At 40.9% G+C, this 19519-nt stretch overlaps 1 protein-coding gene across 13 annotated transcripts in view; it reads left to right on the top strand.

Moving 5' to 3' along the window:
• Window positions 1-13267, top strand: part of PAX6 (paired box 6) — a 43144-nt gene extending 29877 nt beyond the window's left edge. For 8 of the 13 annotated variants that reach the window (XM_081885004.1, XM_081885010.1, XM_081885012.1 and 5 more), the window contains 6 exons: window positions 3803-3961; window positions 4806-4888; window positions 5670-5820; window positions 5962-6077; window positions 11440-11590; window positions 12196-13260. In XM_081885004.1, coding sequence (XP_081741130.1) covers window positions 3803-3961; window positions 4806-4888; window positions 5670-5820; window positions 5962-6077; window positions 11440-11590; window positions 12196-12281 — 746 coding nt within the window. In that variant the 3' untranslated portion in view covers window positions 12282-13260. Of the gene's footprint in view, window positions 1-3802; window positions 3962-4805; window positions 4889-5669; window positions 5821-5961; window positions 6078-11439; window positions 11591-12195 lie in introns of all 13 variants that reach the window. The other 5 variants (XM_081885006.1, XM_081885005.1, XM_081885007.1 and 2 more) reach the window with 4 other exon arrangements.
• The last annotated feature ends 6252 nt before the right edge of the window (window positions 13268-19519 follow it).

Here is a 19519-nt window from a genome sequence, read left to right as displayed (position 1 = left end):
GGCCATTTTCGCCTTGCAGGAGGAGAGAATTATCCCTGCTTTTCGTGGATTGAATCTGGTTCCTTTAGTTTTAACGGCTCCTGCCATTTCTCCAAAACTGCCTTGGCTAAGAGGTGAAAAAGGAGCTGAAAAATGACTCCACGCAGGCCCTTAGGATCCCAAACCGCCTCTCCGGAGAGCAGCTGGGCTGGGGGAATCAAGCCGCAAGTCGCAGCAGACGAAAATTTCCTGCGCACCCGCACAGACCCATCCGCACGCAGCCTCCAAAGGCGCGCGCCGAAAACGGGCAGATTTGGGCTTTTGCCCAGCGCTGGCACCACCTTGGAGGGAGGGCGCAGCAAGAAGGAATGGAGTTGGAAAGATCCGAAAGTGTTGCGTGCTTTTCGAGCACCCCCTTTGACCACAACTACAAAGTAGCCAATTCCCACCCACCCAAAATGTCCCGATTATACCGAAGGTTGTTCCTTCTGGGTCACTGGGACTTCGTTGCCGCTTGCAGATTTGGTTTGGTTAAATACACGCGCTAAGCACAAACCGTTGGAGTTTCTTTATTTCATTTTAACTTTCGTTCAGATAAGATATCAATGGGACAAAACGGTTGAAACCCAATCATCTTTTCAGCCAGGTGGCCAGAAATGCGATTTGACCGGGGAACTGGTGATTTCAGGCCATTTTATCCCATGAGTTCAGGTTGAATCTCACGGAAGGAATTATCCCCGACCACGTAGGCATTTTTGACCCTCGGCTAAAGTCCGCGCAGCAAATGCGCCTCCTGATTGGATCTCGCCCGCGTAACGCGCAGTTTCAGAGCAGGGAATTCATCTTGGGCTGAAGTACCCGATGCAAATCCCGGTGAACCCAAGCACTCTCCTCCGAAGTGCTTTTAATTACAAATAAGCCCATTGGCTTCAGTTTTGAACGGTACACAGTGCCCCTTCCTTTAAATCCAGGAAAGGATTGGGGCCCCTGTCAATTTCACACGTGCACCTTTGACTAAGGCGACCAGTGTTTGCCTGGGTTGCGCTCAAGTATCTCCTCAACCTGCGTGCAAGGTGTAACATGGGGCTCAGAGTCCATCAGTCTTGCTGAGAAAAGGCAGAAGTAATTAGGGCTGAAGATCTGAGTCGGCTGCCTTTCTCCAACACGGAGGACTCTTGGAAGAAGCTCCTAGCAGTGCCCTTAACTTAAAAAGCCAGCCACCAACTCTAGCTAGTAAATAAAAACAGGGCCCTTGTCCTGGACCCTCCTCTGCTAGTTGAAGCTTCTCTAATCTTAGCTAAGTAGTTCTCTCCTCTAACCCCCACCTCTTTCCCCCTTTCCTGGTGTTGAGTAAACAGGCTCAGTGTATGGAACTGGCCTATTCACCAGTTTAGGGGTGTTCTTTCTTTCTTCCTCAGCTCCTATAGAAAGTTTTTTAAAAATCCTAAATAGCATTGAGTAGCCCAGCCCAGGGGACAGTGATTAATGATAGTAGTGCCTAAAGGTTAACATACTTCACTGAAAAGTCTGTTGACTGGGATCCTTGTGATACAATGTGGGCCGCTGCACGCCTCAAGAGAATCCTTTTGTTGGGCCTGCCTGATTGTGTCCTCAAAATTCTGCCCACGAAAGTTTGCCAACCCTCCTCCTTGCCCCAAGAGTTTAATAGTTTCCCTTACTCTGCGGGCATTGTGTCCTGGTGAAAAGCAGCCCCCTCGCTATTCAAGTGTTGGTGGTCATCTCAATAGATCTCCAAACGCCCATATGGTGACCACTGGAGATGAATCCAACTGTTTAAATGGGGGAGAAAGTTGGGGTTTTAAAACATTTCAAAGTGTTTGAAAAGATCCCTACCAGATCCTGTCACAATTCTCTTGAGGCTTTGAAGGCTGGGCCCCATTGTGAGCCGATTATAAACGATATTACTTTAAAGTTGATTTCCCACAAATATATATATTTTTTCCAGGCTTAGGAGAGAGAGAAAACTGCTGGCTGATTTTTTTTGGTAGCATAACTTTTCTCACTCTCTTCCTTCCTAGTCCAGAGTGTTAGAATCAAAAGAATCCCTTCTTCTATTTTTCATTTAGCAACATCAAAACGCTTCAAATTATTCTATGAAAGGAAAGGGAGAGTTAATTTACTGACAACTTCTCCTTTGCCTCTACAGAAATGTCCATTCCTTTTGTAAAACACCCTTCTCCCCCCCCCTTTCCCTTTTCCCTCAGTGTCTGCAGACACTTTGAAAGACAGCTAGACCACGAGCATATCTTTACCTCCAGCAGCAATGTGAAAACAATAAAACTTTCTCTTGTTTAATGATAGAAATTACATTAAAAGTGTTGGAAATGCCCTAATTAAAAATGTACCACTTAAATGATATGCCAGGCGCTCAGCTGCAGAATAGCATATTTAGCTACTTAGCGAACTCGCTACTATTTCTTTTTAAAATTACATGTTAAAATTTTTAAAGAAATCTTACTTTTCTCTGGTGCAACACATTACAAAGAATGGACAGTCCTTTTATCTAAATATAAAATTCCATTTTCAGCAATTATAGCCTGTTCTTGGTGATGATATAATTACAGCTGTGCTCTGTAATAGGTGTCAAGGCAATGCACACTCATACAATAGTTGAATAAAACTGCAGAACAATGCAGGCACTTCTAAATTCACAACCTTTAAAATGAAATTGACTGTGCAGAATTCAAATCAAAACTAGATAAATATTTTTTAAAAAAGATTACAAGCTTGGTTTGGTTTCTTAATAGCATTTTCTGCAAACCTATCAACATCTAATTGATTAGATAGGAATTACTGATTATAGATAATCTGAAATACTGAACATCACTATTTTAAGTGCAGCAATAGGTAAATAAATTCCATACAGAGGGGATCTTTTGCAGGGCATTTTCAAAAAGTTACAGCCATCTCCACTTGAAATAATTTATTGGATTGTTGTATTTGTATGGGAGGGAGAAGTGATGTCTTTTAGTAATAGAATTAAAACGTATTATTAATCTTTAGTTCATACAGTGGGAATATGTTGTTATTTAGATAAACTGAATATTCTTTATTTGAACATGATATATGTCCCCCATTGTTACATACTAATTTGTGTTTTGTTCCATATTCCTTTGAACTCCTCTGTATTGCAAATGGGAGGGAGGTGACCTTTTTCTTGAGTCACTATCCCACCCAAGATTTCAAGACTGATAAACCTTTTAAATAAGGCATTGTTTGTCTTTATATCACCAGTCCCACAGTAGTCTATCTATTTCAGTATGGACCAAAGGCTTAAGCCTCACACTCTAGTCCACAAACCATTTAGAATAGAGTACCGGGGCTTCTGATCCCCAATTCCTATTACACCAGTCTCAGTCTGAAACTCCACAAATGTTGCCATGCACACTCAGAGCCTGGAAGTGCAGATTCCCCTCTGCCTTTTGTTTAGATGCCCACTTTGCGCACCTCCTTTGGGTATAACAGCTCCATGTCCCACAGCAGAAGTTGGATCAAGCTGATTATATGCAAGGAAGTTTCATGTAACTTCAATGAGATACATGTACTGCAGAACTATCAGGTGGCAGCATGTTTTGGGTCTGGGCATACGTTGACCTCAAATATGTTTGGTTTAACTGAGAAACAACTTGACCAATAAGAGGCTTTTATCACGAGGCCTCATCTCACCCTCAAGTAAGCTGATGGGTGGTTGTAACTTGGGCAAGGTTAAGAAGATATGTCCTTGGTCACGGCTGACTTTTTGTGCTAGAACATAGTGGTCCAGCTTGGTCTTTCTCAGGATGGCCTCCTCATTCTGTTGCAGATGGTTGTCCGCAACAAGAAGGAGGGGGAGAAAACACCAACTCCATCAGTTCCAATGGAGAAGATTCAGACGAGGCCCAGATGAGGCTTCAGCTGAAAAGGAAGCTGCAAAGAAATCGGACCTCCTTCACCCAAGAACAAATCGAAGCGCTTGAGAAAGGTATGTTGCATGTGCCTGAGTCAAAACTAGGGAAGGGCTTCACATCCTCTGCTCTCTTCTGGGCCATCCTAACAAGTTCCAAAGAAATTCTTTGATGGACATTGACGAGGATCTCACATGGTTTTCCTACCAAAGGCATCTTTTAAATGCTTGGAGGTGGCATGATAAGGACAGCATTCAAAACTGACAATACACCTGCTCCACAGTGCCACAGTTTGGGCAGCGCATATTGGCTGAGTCATGGTGATGAGACTTCCGACTGCAGCCAACCTCACCCTTCTCTCAGGTCACATTATATGCTTGAAGGGCAGCTTTCAGGATACCGAGACTGCAGTTCCTGTCCTGGCATCACCAGTTGCCCCAGAGGACAGTTGTCCTTCTGCTTCTTTTGATGCACCTCCAATTCCGGGCGCAGATTTCAAACGCTTTGCTTGAAATCCGATTAGATGATCACGTATTAACTTACTCATGTTCAAATGTTAGCACAGGAAAAGGAGGCCCTCATTTCTTATGCATTGGCTGCTCTAAATACATCCAAACACAGAGGAACTCTGGTCAATTCCTTCTTAACAATCTACTCCTATAATTGCATAGTCTGGTATTAATCACATATTTATCTAGCAGGGTGAGAGAATGTATATGTGTGTGTGAACATTGAACAATGACATCTCCCTCTTCTTAAAGGAAAGGAATAAAAATCATAGGAGCACTTTGGTGGAAATATTCCTCATAAAAGATTGAAAGCATAAAGTGCACTCAAACATAGACAGCTGAAAGCAGGAAGCGGCCGTCCTTTCTGAGACCTGTTTTTAAAACTAACTCCGCCACGTTTCCTTTCTACCAGAATTCGAGAGAACTCACTATCCTGATGTGTTTGCCAGAGAGAGACTAGCTGCCAAAATAGACTTGCCTGAAGCAAGAATACAGGTACTCAAGTGACTATGTAATGTTTTCTTTCCTCCCCTCCCCTCCCCTCCTATCACCCTGTAAAGGGGGACACTGATGTTTTCAGGGGGAAATATGTAGTCTCCAACAAAGCTGTCCATCTGCAGCCTGATAGGAACATATGAACCTGTCTTATCCTGAGTCAGCCTACTGGTCCATCTGGCTCAGTGTTGTGTGCATTGCATCCCTCTATCAGGCAGGGGCCTCTCCAATCCCTCCAATGCCAGAGACTGAACCTAGGACCTTCTGCATTCCAAGCTAGATGCTCTCCTACTGGGCTGCAGCCCTTCCCATGCATGAGGACAGGAAAGCCCCAAGCAGTGCTTGTTGTTCCATCTGGATCTTGCCTAGATAGCTATATATGTGCCAGCATGGGCACAAGGAAGGGGCAGCTGCCCCCAATCAATAAAAAACAATAAAAATACATAGCAAACTGAGGTTCTGCCCCCCAACAAAAGGCCTGCCCTCCTAACAAAAACTCAGGTGTGCAGGTGTGTAGTAGATGTGCATCCAGTCTGCCTTGTGGGAAGCCAGTCACGCATGCAGATGACTTTGTAGATCAGTGGTTCCATGTTTATTCCCCAGTCATTTTGTTAAGTAGATAATAGATAGATATGAAAAAAGGTTGCAGTGAGGCTCTGTCTTTATAGAGGCTTCCCATGAGTAGCTCTAGAGAAGTAGCTGGGTCTTCTGCTCTGAATGATGCGCGATAGGACAAGGTACTTTTTCACAGTGCTAACAGAAAGGCTCTTGCGTTTTGCAGGTGTGGTTTTCCAACAGGAGGGCAAAATGGAGACGGGAAGAGAAGCTAAGGAATCAGAGAAGACAAGCCAGCAACACCCCCAGCCACATTCCCATCAGCAGTAGTTTTAGCACAAGTGTCTACCAACCAATCCCGCAACCCACAACACCTGGTAATGTGCTTTCAGAAATGTATTGATCAGTCAGTCGCCCATTTGGGGCAATAGAACAGAACACTCTGTACAGTAATACAGTCATCTGATTGAAGCGTAAACTAATACGTCCATCCTGTCTATCTATCTATTCTATTATAGTTTCCTCTTTCACATCAGGTTCAATGCTGGGCAGAACAGACACCGCGCTAACAAACACATACAGTGCTTTGCCACCCATGCCTAGCTTCACAATGGCTAACAACCTGCCTATGCAAGTAAGTATAATCCACTAATATGCTCTCTTTCTTTCTTTCTTTCTCCCCCACTTTCTCGTTCTCTCTCTGAGCTGGGCAGAGTCTTGCCCATTCAATGGCTGGGGTGGAGAATGCCAATTCCAGACCAAAAGAGGAGGTTGTCAAAGGTCAAGGGGATTTCTGTTTTCACACCATTATGAAGTCTTCAAATCTGTGAAGTCAACATGGAACCTCCTTGAGACTGATTAGCCTAATGCAGGTGCTTGAGTCACTCATCAAGATTTCCTCCTTGGGCTAATTAATGTGGAGTAGCTCTCAGGGCATGGCTCTATGCTAGCAGTCTACAATGCCAGCCAGAAGTTCCACTTGATCCACAAACAGGCCCTGGGACATCATTTTTGCCAAGGTTTAACCACCTTGATTCTGACAGAGAGCTAAAGGGTATTTTGAGAACAATTAATCAGAGTAAAGTGCTCTTGGGTATGAAAACCTGGAAGGAGCAAGGCAGCAGCCTCCAAACTGGCTACTCTAAAGCAGGGGTACCAACTTGAATAAAATATGGGGGGGCGGGACAAGTAAGCCCTGCCCTGCATAATCGACCACAAGACTTGGTGGACAGACACCATTTGAATAGCAATGCCTATCAACTTCCAGGGGGCCGACCTCCTCAAATATTTTATTGGAGGGGAGGGTGAAGGGGCCTCAGCCCCTAGGAGTTTGCTTCTATGCTGCATAGTTTTCTCCTTTTTATTTCAATCAGGTCACTCCTGAGTAAAACATCAATAGTTTAATCTGGTCCTTCTGAGATTTCACAGGGATGCTTAAATTCAGTGATTTCTTATGTTTGCCACTCTGTTCCTTTTGTATGGGCAAGGCTATCCTGTAGAAGCCGCTGAATTGTTGTTGTGGATAGTAGTTGTGTGAGATAGGTAGTTTTAGAAGAAATTGTGGCTCTCTCTCTCTCTCTCTCCCTCCCTCCCCCACCTCTCACCTCCATATGGTAATGTGCATTATTTCAACGTGTGGTAAGTCAGCCCTATGGCATTTTTGGTGGGTCCTCCTGGTCATTTTGATGACTGGGGCCCTGCACTTTCTCCCCAAAGCCATACCTTGACAGCACCACTGGTGGATAGTGTTTAGACATGGTTCAAAATCCTATTCAGCATGAAGCTCACAGGGTGGCCTTGGACAAATCACTATCCCAGGGACCTTTGTGAGAATAAACCAAGGGAAAACTGTAATGCTTGGGAGTGAAGGCCAGAATAAGTAAATATAAAGAATGACTAATAATTTTTAGCACTGTTCCTTTGGTACTGCCATATGCAATTATTATTATTATTATTTTAAGTCCTGTATTAGTGTTACATGGGGATTTTCAAACCCAATTTACAATATCTAAACTGAATTGAACATTGGGCAAGATGGCAGGAAGTTGCTGGTTAAGTGGCGTTGCTCTGAGTTTCTCCAGAGTTGGGAGTCTTAGCATTAACCCTATCCACAGCTAACTTTTTGCTGTGTGAAAGCAGGGCTGGAACCTGCTTCTAATTCACAATAGTAGTGTTCAAGGACAGTTTAGACACCCTCTAATGGCCGCTAACCTTGTTTATTAACTCACTATTAGAGTCCCCCACATTTTTTAAAGAAGACTTGCTTTTGACTACAGCATGATTTTAAATGGTGTCCATGACCATTGATATATATTGACTACTGAGATAACAGGTTACTGAATCAGATGGGCCATTCATCTGATTCAGCACACTCTTCTTAGGTTTTACTGTAGAAAAATGTGACAGTGGTTAATCCAGAATAATTTAATTTGTAATTGATTAACATTAATTAAAAGAATGGGACCATACCTAAGATCTCTTATGAACTCAGTTTAATAGGCTATGAGTCAACTAAAAGGCAAATTTGTCAATATTCTTGGGTATTCCACTCCTGGTAAATATACAAGTTGCATAGTACTCTGATTTCAAAGAGGCAAAATTCCCAGAGCAATAGGAAAATTATCACCAAAGGGTGTATTAGGAACATCCAGGTAATTAATGGGAGTTTGCCCATTGGGGTAGACAACTGACACCCTGACCTTGTATACTTTACAAGGCAATCAATATACCTAAATGCCACCTAAAGGATACAGTCTTGTGCAGAATGAAACATGCATTAAATCTATATTGAATCATGGTGGTTGGTCCTGAGCCAGTTAGAGTTGATTGTGCTTAAGCCCCATGGCATTTCAGTCAGTTGTGATTAATTGTCTCACTGATTTCAAACTGTTTGAGAGTTCTTTTCATGTGGCTGATGCATTGTGTATAAATGTTGTGGATCTCTTTGAATAGGCATGCTATATCGTAAGAAAATGTTATACATTGCTTGATTGATTTCCATAGAACAAAAGTGCAGCAAACATTTTCTGAATGAAGGCTAATATGTTTAGACTTGAGGTCTATGACCAGTTTTTCTAGTAGGGCACATGTGATTTCAACTGAATCAGGGCTTCTAAAGTGTCTGATTTGTTCAAGAAAGGCACTCTGATCCAGCAGATGTTTTTGTGAATGGAAGGGGGGGATTGTGATATCCCCCTTTTCTCTGATTTCCCCTAAAATGGTTGAGTACCCTCATGGAAGATAGTGCTGGGGACTGCAGGAGAAAAGGGGAATTTGCCAAAACCATCTTCCCCCTTCTTTCCATTCATGGAAACCTCCACTGGATGAAAGAGCCTTCCATGAATAGGAGGGCAGCATACAACCCATTGATCTAAAAGTTGTAGAATGAGCCAACATAAAAGGACTGTTGCAATGCAACATGATAGTTAGGTACACAATAACTGGGAAGAGCTTTCCAAACCTGGAATGTGATCATCTGGACTGGAAAAGAGAAATAAAGGACTTGATAAAATTGTGAAAAATATGTGTAGTGAGTTAATTGGCGCTCATGGATTTGAATTCATAAAGCAAAAGTTTCAGAATCTGTTTAAGAAAAAAAAATGTACCCAACCAGAGAAACTCATTAGTATAGCATTGGTGAGGAGAAAAGGCTTATTAAAATGCTAGCAGGATTACACCTTGGCTGATGAGATACTGTGGCTATTGGCACCCTAGAAATACCCAAGGGGGAGAGGAGGATGTGAACAGCACCTGCAGTTCTAAATAGCTGTGTTAAAGTGAACAGAGCTGCCAAACCTCATGCTTGTAAGCAGGTGGATAACTAGCTGGCTGAGTGGGGGGGGGGGGAATACAATGCTAGGGTCCCCAATCATTATTGTGCACATGCGATGGAGCTCATAGGAAGATACAGAAGCTATAGGTTTTCCATGCTTTTCATGCTTTTCATGAAGCATTGACTGGTACAGCTATTTCAGGCTAGAGCTTGGAGAAATCAGATCATAGTAGAATTGGCCATGATGGAATAGGTTGCTATGATTTTTATGACCCCCCACCCCCACAATCAATCAAATACAAATACATTTGCAGTAAATACAGTATGTATGTATGGCATGCCTCTTGAATTTAGAACTGAAGCTAAAATATTAATACATAGTCATGAGTAAATGTTGGGAAGGGGTTTATGTTGGTTATTTCATTGGCATGTGCATCTGAATTGTATTTTGGACCAGAGTTGCATTTTGGGTTGGGAACTCTTTGTTAATTGAACCTAGAATTATTGGGAGTGGGAATGTGAGCATGCTTGATAAGAGTTCTAAAGTAAACCAAAGATAATATATGAAAGAGAAATTCTGGATAAAAGATAAATACAGAATGTTTCAAAATACTGTCCTTTAAGAACCTGACTGCTGTTGTGCGAGCAAAACAATATTCCTAAAAGAAAGGCAATTGTTATTTCTGTTGTATGTGGATTGCTGAAGAAGCAGCAGCACTTTTACAAAGATAGCCAGGGTGCAACTGTAACCTAATAGCCACAAAAATGTAACAGCAGTACTTTCAAAGGAAAGACAGAGAGTTAAGAGAGATTAGAAAGTAAAATATCCAAATCACAGGGAATAGTAATGGGAATTAGGAACCTAATTACTTTTAGCAGCCCCTCCCCCCACAAAAATAACTCAATCCAAATGGCAATCAGTTTGGGGATAAATACAGGTATAAATTAGTGGATTGTATATTATTAAGGTTACCCATGGGCCTGTTGTATTATATCTGCTGCTTCTATATCCATGCTGTTCTGAATAAATATAGGGAAACAACTAGAAAACCAGGCCAATCCATAACCCGACTAAGATAAAATATTTAGATTTAAGTTGCTATTCCTCATGGGTTTAAACTGGTTTGTCACCTTGAAGTCTAACATATTCACTGATTCAGAAATTGGACTGGGATGTAAGACCTAAACCATTACATTGCCCAAAACTGAGAGTGATATCAGTTCTTATAAGCAATATTTGTCTTCAGTGATGTGGCTTTCATGCACGCCCTCATTTATATTCTGCACCAGTGATTACCAAATAGTAGACCAACTTGTGGGAAGCTTGTGGACAAGACCCAGAGAGAAAATGTTTTTGTTTTGGTGTTCACTGTAAGGCTTATAGTTTGGTAAGCTGATCCGATTTCCTGCTAGAAACAAGAAGATAGATGATTCCTACTGAATTTGAGAAAACCATTAGGATTGGCACTTCTGAGAGATGCCCTTAACATGCATTCCAGTATAAACAAAAACATAGCCCAATTCACAGTTGATGCTTCTGAGCAAGGGTGCTCCACTCTCAGTTCCCCAACCCAGTGACAGATCTGAAAGTGCTCAAATCTGGGGAAGTGAAGTGCTCAAAGAAATTAGCCCCTATTTGAATATAATAAGTAAGACTTAAAGTGGAAGGACCTGCTCTCTGCATGCCATGGAATATAGATGGGGAATCATTTGCCCTCTTTTGGGGGCGAGAACCGAGCACTCCGTGGAACAAGGCACTAAATATGCATGTTTAACTTCTTTGTGTGTAAAGCAGGGACGCGGACTTATAAAAAATATTGGGGGGGCCCGGGAAAGCTCATGAATAATAAATAAGCTCATGAATATGCAAATAAAGTGGCGCCGCCTCCTCGTGAGCGAATAGGGGAGAGCGTGCTGCGCCTATTAATCAGCTCCAAAGGAAATTGGGTGGAGCTTTTGCTCGGGAGGGAGGGCAGGAGGCATGCAGCCCGCCCCTCCCTGTGCATTTTGGGCTGGGGGAGGGGCGGTGATGGCGCTCTGCTGGAGGGGCGCCGGAGATTATTGGGGGGGCGGAGCCCCCCCAAACGAATTTTTGAGGGGGCTCGGGCCCCCTCAAGCCCCATGGAGTCGGCGCCTATGGTGTAAAGTCTATCTACTGTCCCTAAAAGGAAACAATGGCTGTATGATGCTGCTGAAATTCACAAGCCTTGCTTTGTTCTTTCAGCCCCCGGTACCCAGCCAGACTTCCTCTTACTCTTGCATGCTGCCCACAAGTCCGTCAGTAAATGGGAGGAGTTATGATACATATACCCCTCCTCACATGCAGACACATATGAACAGCCAGCCAATGGGCGCCTCTGGCGCAACTTCAACAGGTAAGCACCCCTTTGTTTCTTTGTCAAAAGGAATTTAAAGGAGTTGTTTCTCCTGCCAGTCTGATCGCAACAATTTATTCAGAAAGTTATTGCTAATTTTCTATCCAAATGTAATTGTAATTACCTGTTAAAAACCCAGTCCTAGTAGCAGTTGCTTAAACATAGTGGCTCGACTCTTCGTGTATAAAATAGGGAAGCCATTCCTGACTTGTTTTGGGGGGCTGCACTTGAAGGAAGGAAGGAGTGATGAACAGAACATTGTTTTGTTTCTTCCTTCCAGTTTATATCTTTCCCCCTCTCAGCACTTCTAGATAAAGTTTGAACATAAAAATAAAATACTGCATCCCATTACAATTTGAAAATGTTAGAGCAGACTGACTGGACATTTAACTGTGGGGCCAAAAAGTATTTTCTAATATGCTTGCTGATGGCCAGGTCAACTGATTTCCTAAAATTAGGAAATGATCAAACGGGGAAAGATATTATTGACTTCTTTAACAGAGCTCTGGAAGCTTTAGAAGAAAGCCCCCTTTTAATAGGGGACACAGAGAAGCTGAATATATGTGTGTTTGTTTCTACAAAATTTTTCTTCTTTTTCTTTTAAGGTCTTATTTCCCCTGGAGTGTCAGTTCCTGTTCAAGTTCCCGGCAGTGAACCTGATATGTCTCAATATTGGCCAAGATTACAGTAAACCATGTGTTGATTTTGTAAATGGCTCTATGGACAACAGTTGGAGGTTTGGCTGTGTTTTCTAAAAGAAGAACGGCTTTCAGAGTACGTCTGTACTGCAACTGTGCCCTACGACATAACACATGGAGAAAGACTTTAACATGGACCTTTGTATACATGAAGGCATTATATCAGTTGGAACAAATCTTCATTTTGGTATCCAAACTTTTATTCATTTTGATGTATTATTTGTAAATGGGCATTTGTATGTTATAATGAAAAAAGAACAATGTAGACTGAATGGATGTTTGCTTTTGTGTTGGTCATGAAGTTGTGTTTTTTATTTTATTTTTAAAAAAGGAAGCCATGATCAACAAGCTTTGCCACGAATTAAGAGTTTTATCAAGCTATATCGAATACTTCTACCAATCTGTTCATAGATTTCAGACTGATGCTCCAAGTTTGTATCATTCCATTGCATATAATTCAACCTGGAACAATACGGCATTAGATTTCTGTAAGAAAAATATCTGTTGGGATTTCCAAAGGTTATTAACAGATGATGCTTATGTGCAAACGAAGGATCAAGAGAGAACTTCAAAGAAGAAAAGTTTGATAGGAAAAGGATAGATTGTGTCTTCGATATAATCCAATTTGTTTTATGTCAAAATGTAAGTATTTGTCTTCCCTAGAAATCTCCCAGAATGATTTCTATAATAAAGTTAATTTCATTTATATTTGACAAGAATATTCTATAGATGTTTTATACACATTTTCATGCATCAAACGTTTCTTTTTTGGTCAGCAAAAGTTAATTGTTCTTAGCTGAAGTTGTACTACTGTTCACAGTCCAATCATTTTTGTGCATCTAAAATTCATTCCTAATCAATTAAAAGTGCTTGCAAGAGTTTTAAACTTAAGTGTTTTGAAGTTGTTCACAACGACATATCAAAATTAACCATTGTTGATTGTAAAAACCATGCCAAAGCCTTTGTATTTCCTTTATTATACTATTTTCTTTTTAACCTTATAGTGTGGTGTGGCCAATTTTTTTCCCTTGTTAGGTTTTAATATATATTTTTTTTATACAGACAAATCTTATTTTGACATTATTTTCTGTTTTTAAATATTGGAGGTCCTCAAGAAATCACTTTTATATATTCTATAGCTTGGTTTGGAATCTTAGCTGAAAAGTTAACAGATTGTTGGAACACCAGAACTGTATATGGAAGTCTCTCTATAATAGCTATAAAAAGAAAACTTTTTCCTGTTGCACAGAAGTGTATGCAAGGAAAGAGTTGTTTAATAGGGAGAAATCTAGCTAACTTTTAAGGAAGGTCTGCATTTTGAATTATGCTGCATAAATGTGGATTTATAGAAAAGGTTAACATTTTCTACTTACTTCAGTGCTGCAGCAGTCCTAAAGCAATCTATCTTTAAATAAATCCAGGTTAAATCAAATGGGATTAAGCTGGAATATTTGGTTGCAAGATTGCAGCCTCAGACTTTTTCCTTTTAAATGATTAAACTGGTGCATTATAACAAAAGCAAAGCTCTCTGAGGAAACGATCTCTCTATGTGGCTTCTCAAAGCACATTCTTAGTGTAATTTCCCAATGAACTTCTAACCTGACTAATATTTCAATGCACTTTGCATGAGTGTGGGCGAGGGTGGAGAGGTGCATGTCAAGAAATAAAGAGAGAAGGAAAATAAACAGGCAACAACAATGCAAACTGTGACTGGCTAGTGAAAGCCGAAGGACTTTAGTCATTGGCAGCTAAATATAAACATTCCCACATCTATGGAGGAGGTTCATTGTGGTCCAGCTGTTACTTGCAATGTTGCAAGGAAAAACAGATCTGATGATGTATGAAAGCACAGGGAATTTGGACTCAAAGAGAAAGCACCACAAGCTGTACTCACAAAAGACAGAGAATAACATTTCTCTTCTGTTCAGTGTGCCATAACATAATCAAATACTACTTTTCTGTAAGTTGGAGACGCTGTGGCTGCTTTGGGACAATTTGCTGATGCCATAAAAGCATCCAGATGCATAATTTTCTTTCGTGACAAATGCAGAAAAGTATAACCTATAATAATATGGCTTTAATTAAAACACACACACACACACACACACACACACACACACACACACCATGAGTTTAAAATGAGCATGGTGGCTTTTCTGAAATAGAAATATCTATAATGATGTGGAAAACCCAACCTAGGAATCACAACTAATAGAGATATTTTGCATAAAAGTCAGCTCTTTATTTCTGCTGATCATTTTAAATGTTTTTTTTCTTCAGAGAAAGAGAGAGTACGCATTTTATGTATAAAATAATATGACATGCACATAATTGCAGGCATCAGGAAAATCAGTCCTATACAAACAGCTCAGTTAACTGCAGGAGGTTAGAGGAGAATTCTGCTTTACTTGATTCTTCATAACACAGTATAATCTCTCCTGAGGATCAACCATCTTCCAAGGAATTCCCTTCCTTGTACATGACTGAGTGTGTGAATCTTAACATGACTATCTGTATCAGATAGGCATGAATTTGACCCCTCACACACTTATCCAAACCAGACAGCTATACCCTTTTCAACCTAGGTAATATTTTGATCAATTTTTAAAATACTTTTTTACTCCCCCTCGTTTGCAGCAACATGAGAGCCAAATCGTGTCCTACTGCACATCACAAGATCACACTCTTTATTCCAGGTTAATTAATCTAACTACCACCTCCTGGTTCTGTACTCAGAGCATCACTAAAACAGATTATAGTCATCAGCATGGAAGATCTGAATAGAAAGTGAAAGTGTGTGTGTGTGTAGGGGGGGAAACCTATCCTAAGTTTTAAACCGTCTTGATTACAGGTTATTACAATGTGTTAAGGGGTAGCATATGTTAAATGATCTTAAGAACGTGTCATCAGAAACGGTTAGTAGATAACTTCAGGGATCAAGTTAGAGAAAACTTGAGTGGGGCAGCATCTTTGCCTATACTGTAGTTACAAAGAAACTCCTTCCTGGTGCTTTCATCCAAAGGAGCTAGTGAAAAGAGCCAAAGACAAAGGCTTTCTTCTTCTTCTTCTTTCCTTTGTCCCCCAATAATTTTGCTTCTTTCTACTCTAGCCAGGCATTCAGTTTTCTCCTACAGGTTGGATCTGTACAGTAACAAGGCTTATCTGCATTACAGTACCTATTATTATTTTTTTTGATACTTTGTCCCTTGTCCAGGGGTATAATTTGAAGAACAATCTACAACCATCATGTACCAGAGTGGCAGTACATTCTCTGCGTTTATTAAGAGCAAGGGAGGCCTTTATGGCTCACTGGCTGGTGATCCTTTTCCTTGTCAATGGGAGAGAGGCTGGGAAGAGTCCTTGGCTCACTGCTCATTAGGCAGAAGAGAGGCCACTTGAGCCCCTGAGCGCTGCCTGCCTGGAAAAGCTGCGGTTCTCTCAGCCACAGGGCATCTTGGGTTAGAGAACACTAGCTGAACGCAGCGTTGTGCTGGAGGACTCTTGTCTAGAATCCTGACAGGGGTCTATCGCCTGGAGTGGGATGGCAGGGAGAGAGGCTGCTACATCTCAACATGCCTGAGCTCGCATGCCAGTTCCTGGCTCCTGGCTCAGGGGCATGTGAGATTCTGCAGCAACCCAAGCATCTAACTGGACACAGCACAATTTCCAGGGTTTAAAGCATGATGAGAGAAAGTCTGTGCATTGGTACTACTTTTACATTTTGGCAAGCGGTTCGTAAACAGAAAGCTTTGAGTGTGTGTTCTAAATGGCAGCTTCCTGATCACGCAGGCTTGATTTATATAAATGTTTACAGACTGACATTTATTAACCATCATTAAGTGTTTCTTGCATCTGTTTGTGACACTGAACCCATTTCCATTAAATTCTGGGGGATTTTTGACATTGATTTTCTTAGGAAATGCCATTTTATATATATATATTGGATGCAGCAATGTGCATCTCCTGTTGTGTGTTTTCCATTTTATATCTGCTGTTATCCTACAGAGCCTTGAGGCATAGTACATTCTAGGCACACAGATGAGAAACAATGTGTAAGCTTTAGTTCACTCATGCTGTAGCTTTTATTTCAAATGTTCTGTTCTAAGCAATATTCTGCAAGGGAGAAGAAAACAATTGGCTTATGTATTTATAGCTTTGATGCCAATAATATTCACAGGCTTACAGCAGAATTCCTCCTGTTTAAGTTTTGAGTAGCCAAATTCATACCCACCACCATGTAATTCTGTTAAAATAGTAGGAATGGTGGAATCAATTGACCTGTTTCTAAAACTTATTTTTCATTATTTTAAATTGGATTATTACTGGAAACATTTTCTGTGAAGGAGTTCAGAGCTGATGGCACTGAAAATATTTAAAAAAATTCTTGAAACAGGCCACATAGTTTACATTTTTCCAAGAAAAGTTGTCTAGGTGCTTTTAAAGGGAAGTGTACCAGGTAACCCCATTGATTAAGTGCTACTGAAATAAATCAGAATGATGAAAGAATACAGCTTACAAAGATACATTAGTCAATAGGGAAACCCATTCTCATGGATTATGACTTTGATTAAGAAAAATGTTCTTCTGAAAAGAAAGTCACATGAAAACCTTAATCCAAACTTTCAATCATCCAGAAATTTTGCATTTTCTTCAGATCATTTGCTTAAATGGGTTTGCACAATATAAGCAGTGTGGCATTGCATTGCACCCAACTCAAATGCTAGTTTCTCTTTTCAATGTTGTTTAGGAGTTTAACTGCCTTAAGGAGTTATTTCATTCAATGGAATTGGGAAAACTAAGTAATTGGCAAGAATGCCATCAATACTTTAAATCATAATTTGCTAATCTGTACTTGCAAGGTGAACAAAACCCTCATAAAACATCAGTGTAAATTATCAGTTTACATGAGAGGTTTTTTCCTTACTAAAGAGTAGCAACATTTTAATAATAAAAAATGGCAGTGTTTTCCATTGGACTACGGATGAGCAATCTTTTATTTGGCTCCAAATGTGGCCTTGCAGGGCATGTTTTGCAGAGGACCAACCCATCTGCTGTGTTAAAAAGTGATTCCTGTTGTGTGCAGAAAGGCAACCCATTTCCAGACTCATCTACAAGTGCTGTCCACCAGTGACTTTTCAGACCTTCGTGAAATTTAATTGCCCACCAATAACACAATGTGATTGAAAAAGGACAGATCAATCAAAATATAACAGCCAGACATCTCAGGTTATCTCAGATGGGCACATACATACATGGCCTGGTGACTGCTCTGTTTTGATTGATTTGCCCTTTTCCAATCACGTTGTGCAATTTAATTTTCTCCAAGCAACACCCGAAGGGTTTAGTGCAAATTTGGGGATAAGCTCTTTTTACAGTTTGGTGTTATGATGACATACACTTAACACTGTCCTCCCTCTTGGTTCTGTTTGTATTTGTGTGGAATGCTCACAAGAGTTAAACAGCCATATAGCTTTCACCTAGAAAAACAGGCACATGTTTTGCTCCACCTGTTTGGGTTGGTTGTGGGGCAAGAAGCTCTTTTCCTAAAGTAAAGCTCTTTTCCACAGTCAATCGGTCTGGATACTTAAAGGAAAAGAGTCCAAAGGACTGCATTGTAGATTGCATGTGGGAAACAGGCATTTTTTTCCTGAATTGTCTGGGTAATAGTTATGATTTTTAAATAGCAACAGCATTGTTCAGAAAGCTTTGGACTACATTTTGAGTTAATTTAATTTAAAAAGGAAGAAGGAATTTCCAGTTTGCTCATTTTGATCACCAGGCTCTTGTCCCTGATTTTGGACAGCAACCAAACAGCATGAAAATGAAAAAAGAAGACATTTTTTGAAAGAACTGGGGAAAACTTTGGTGAATGAATACATGTGAGACACCGACATTGTTATTTAGCTATTAGAGTTATTTAGCTGTGAAATATTAGAGTTGATCATTACTTGTTGATCACGTTTCTCACTAATGTCTGGCTGTTGACTCAGTTGGTACTTTGCTTCCATTCTCTTTTTAAGCAATGAAAATACATTTGCAACTTTGGAGACACAGTTTTCAACTGTGATGCCACAAGCTGCCGCTTCACTTGCTTTTCAAAGGGCTGCAACACCTTCAATCTCACAAGGCCTAGTTTATAGACGGAAACGGGATTTAAGGCAGTGATGGACTCTACCACACGAGGAGCTATTTTGTTGACGTTGTACAAATGGTTTTGGCTCTGATGCAGCAAGCTTCCCAGTTTGGGAAGAGGGAGTCAAGGAAGACTCTCTGTTGATGACAGAGGAGTCAGTGTTGGTCACCTGTCCAACCAGGAGGAAAAGGGGAGGCCCACAAGCACTACTGCACCTGTGGATCTCTTGCTTTTTGGTATGCTGTGCAATGCAATCACTTTTGAACTTCACACCCCGGGTTAAACTTCACTTATTACTAGAACCTAACTCCCTATCTACCTATGTACCTCCTATATCTCAAAGGCAGCTATCATTTCTAATTTCTAAAAGTTATTTTTGAAATACGAGCTTCAGGGCACTTTTTTCTTTTTTTAAATGGTGGTGGTTTTGCAAACCCTTAGATATAGCTAATGAACTTGCAAGACAATTTTGTTCAGTGGTTTTTAAAGAGCAAAACCCTTAACGGGACTCTTTGCAAACTCTTGAATTTGGCTCATGTTTTTCTCTGCTGTTTTGAACTTGCAATCCCTCCACTCTAAACCTTTGCTTAATTTTCTGGTCAGCGGAATCTGCCTTAAACGGAGTGCACATGGAGTTGGGGAAAGGATATCAAATGTATTTTGTGTAAGAGCAGTTGAGACATGGAATGTCACTGGAAAATAATGTGCTGCACTCCCAGCCCCCACAGCAACACGGAGGAAAGAGAGGAGGAGGTAATGGGCCTCCTCAAGCCCCTGGCAGCTTATGGTATTATGGGGGAAGGGATTAGGGTTGCATGCTGTGAAATTTAAAAAATCCTCCTGTGAACTATGCAGGGATGGTTTAGTTTCTAGAACTAAGTCTCCACTTGTAATATATAAATAAAATGCTCAGGTTTGGGACTGGCACTACTCCAGTGTTATATAGCACAGCAAGAGAAGGCCTCCAGAGATAGGAAGAGAAAACAGAGGCCTAAGTCCTTTCTTTACTGCTGAAACTGCCTTCTGCCCTACCTCAGAAGCCTGAACAGGACTACAAGGCTCTTGTTCCAGGCTGACTGGAGCCCTAAAATTGCAGCA

This window comes from Podarcis melisellensis (genome assembly GCF_964234715.1).
Source record: "Podarcis melisellensis genome assembly, chromosome: 1".
Taxonomy (NCBI): domain Eukaryota; kingdom Metazoa; phylum Chordata; class Lepidosauria; order Squamata; family Lacertidae; genus Podarcis; species Podarcis melisellensis.
This window is presented reverse-complemented; position numbering and strand designations above follow the sequence as displayed.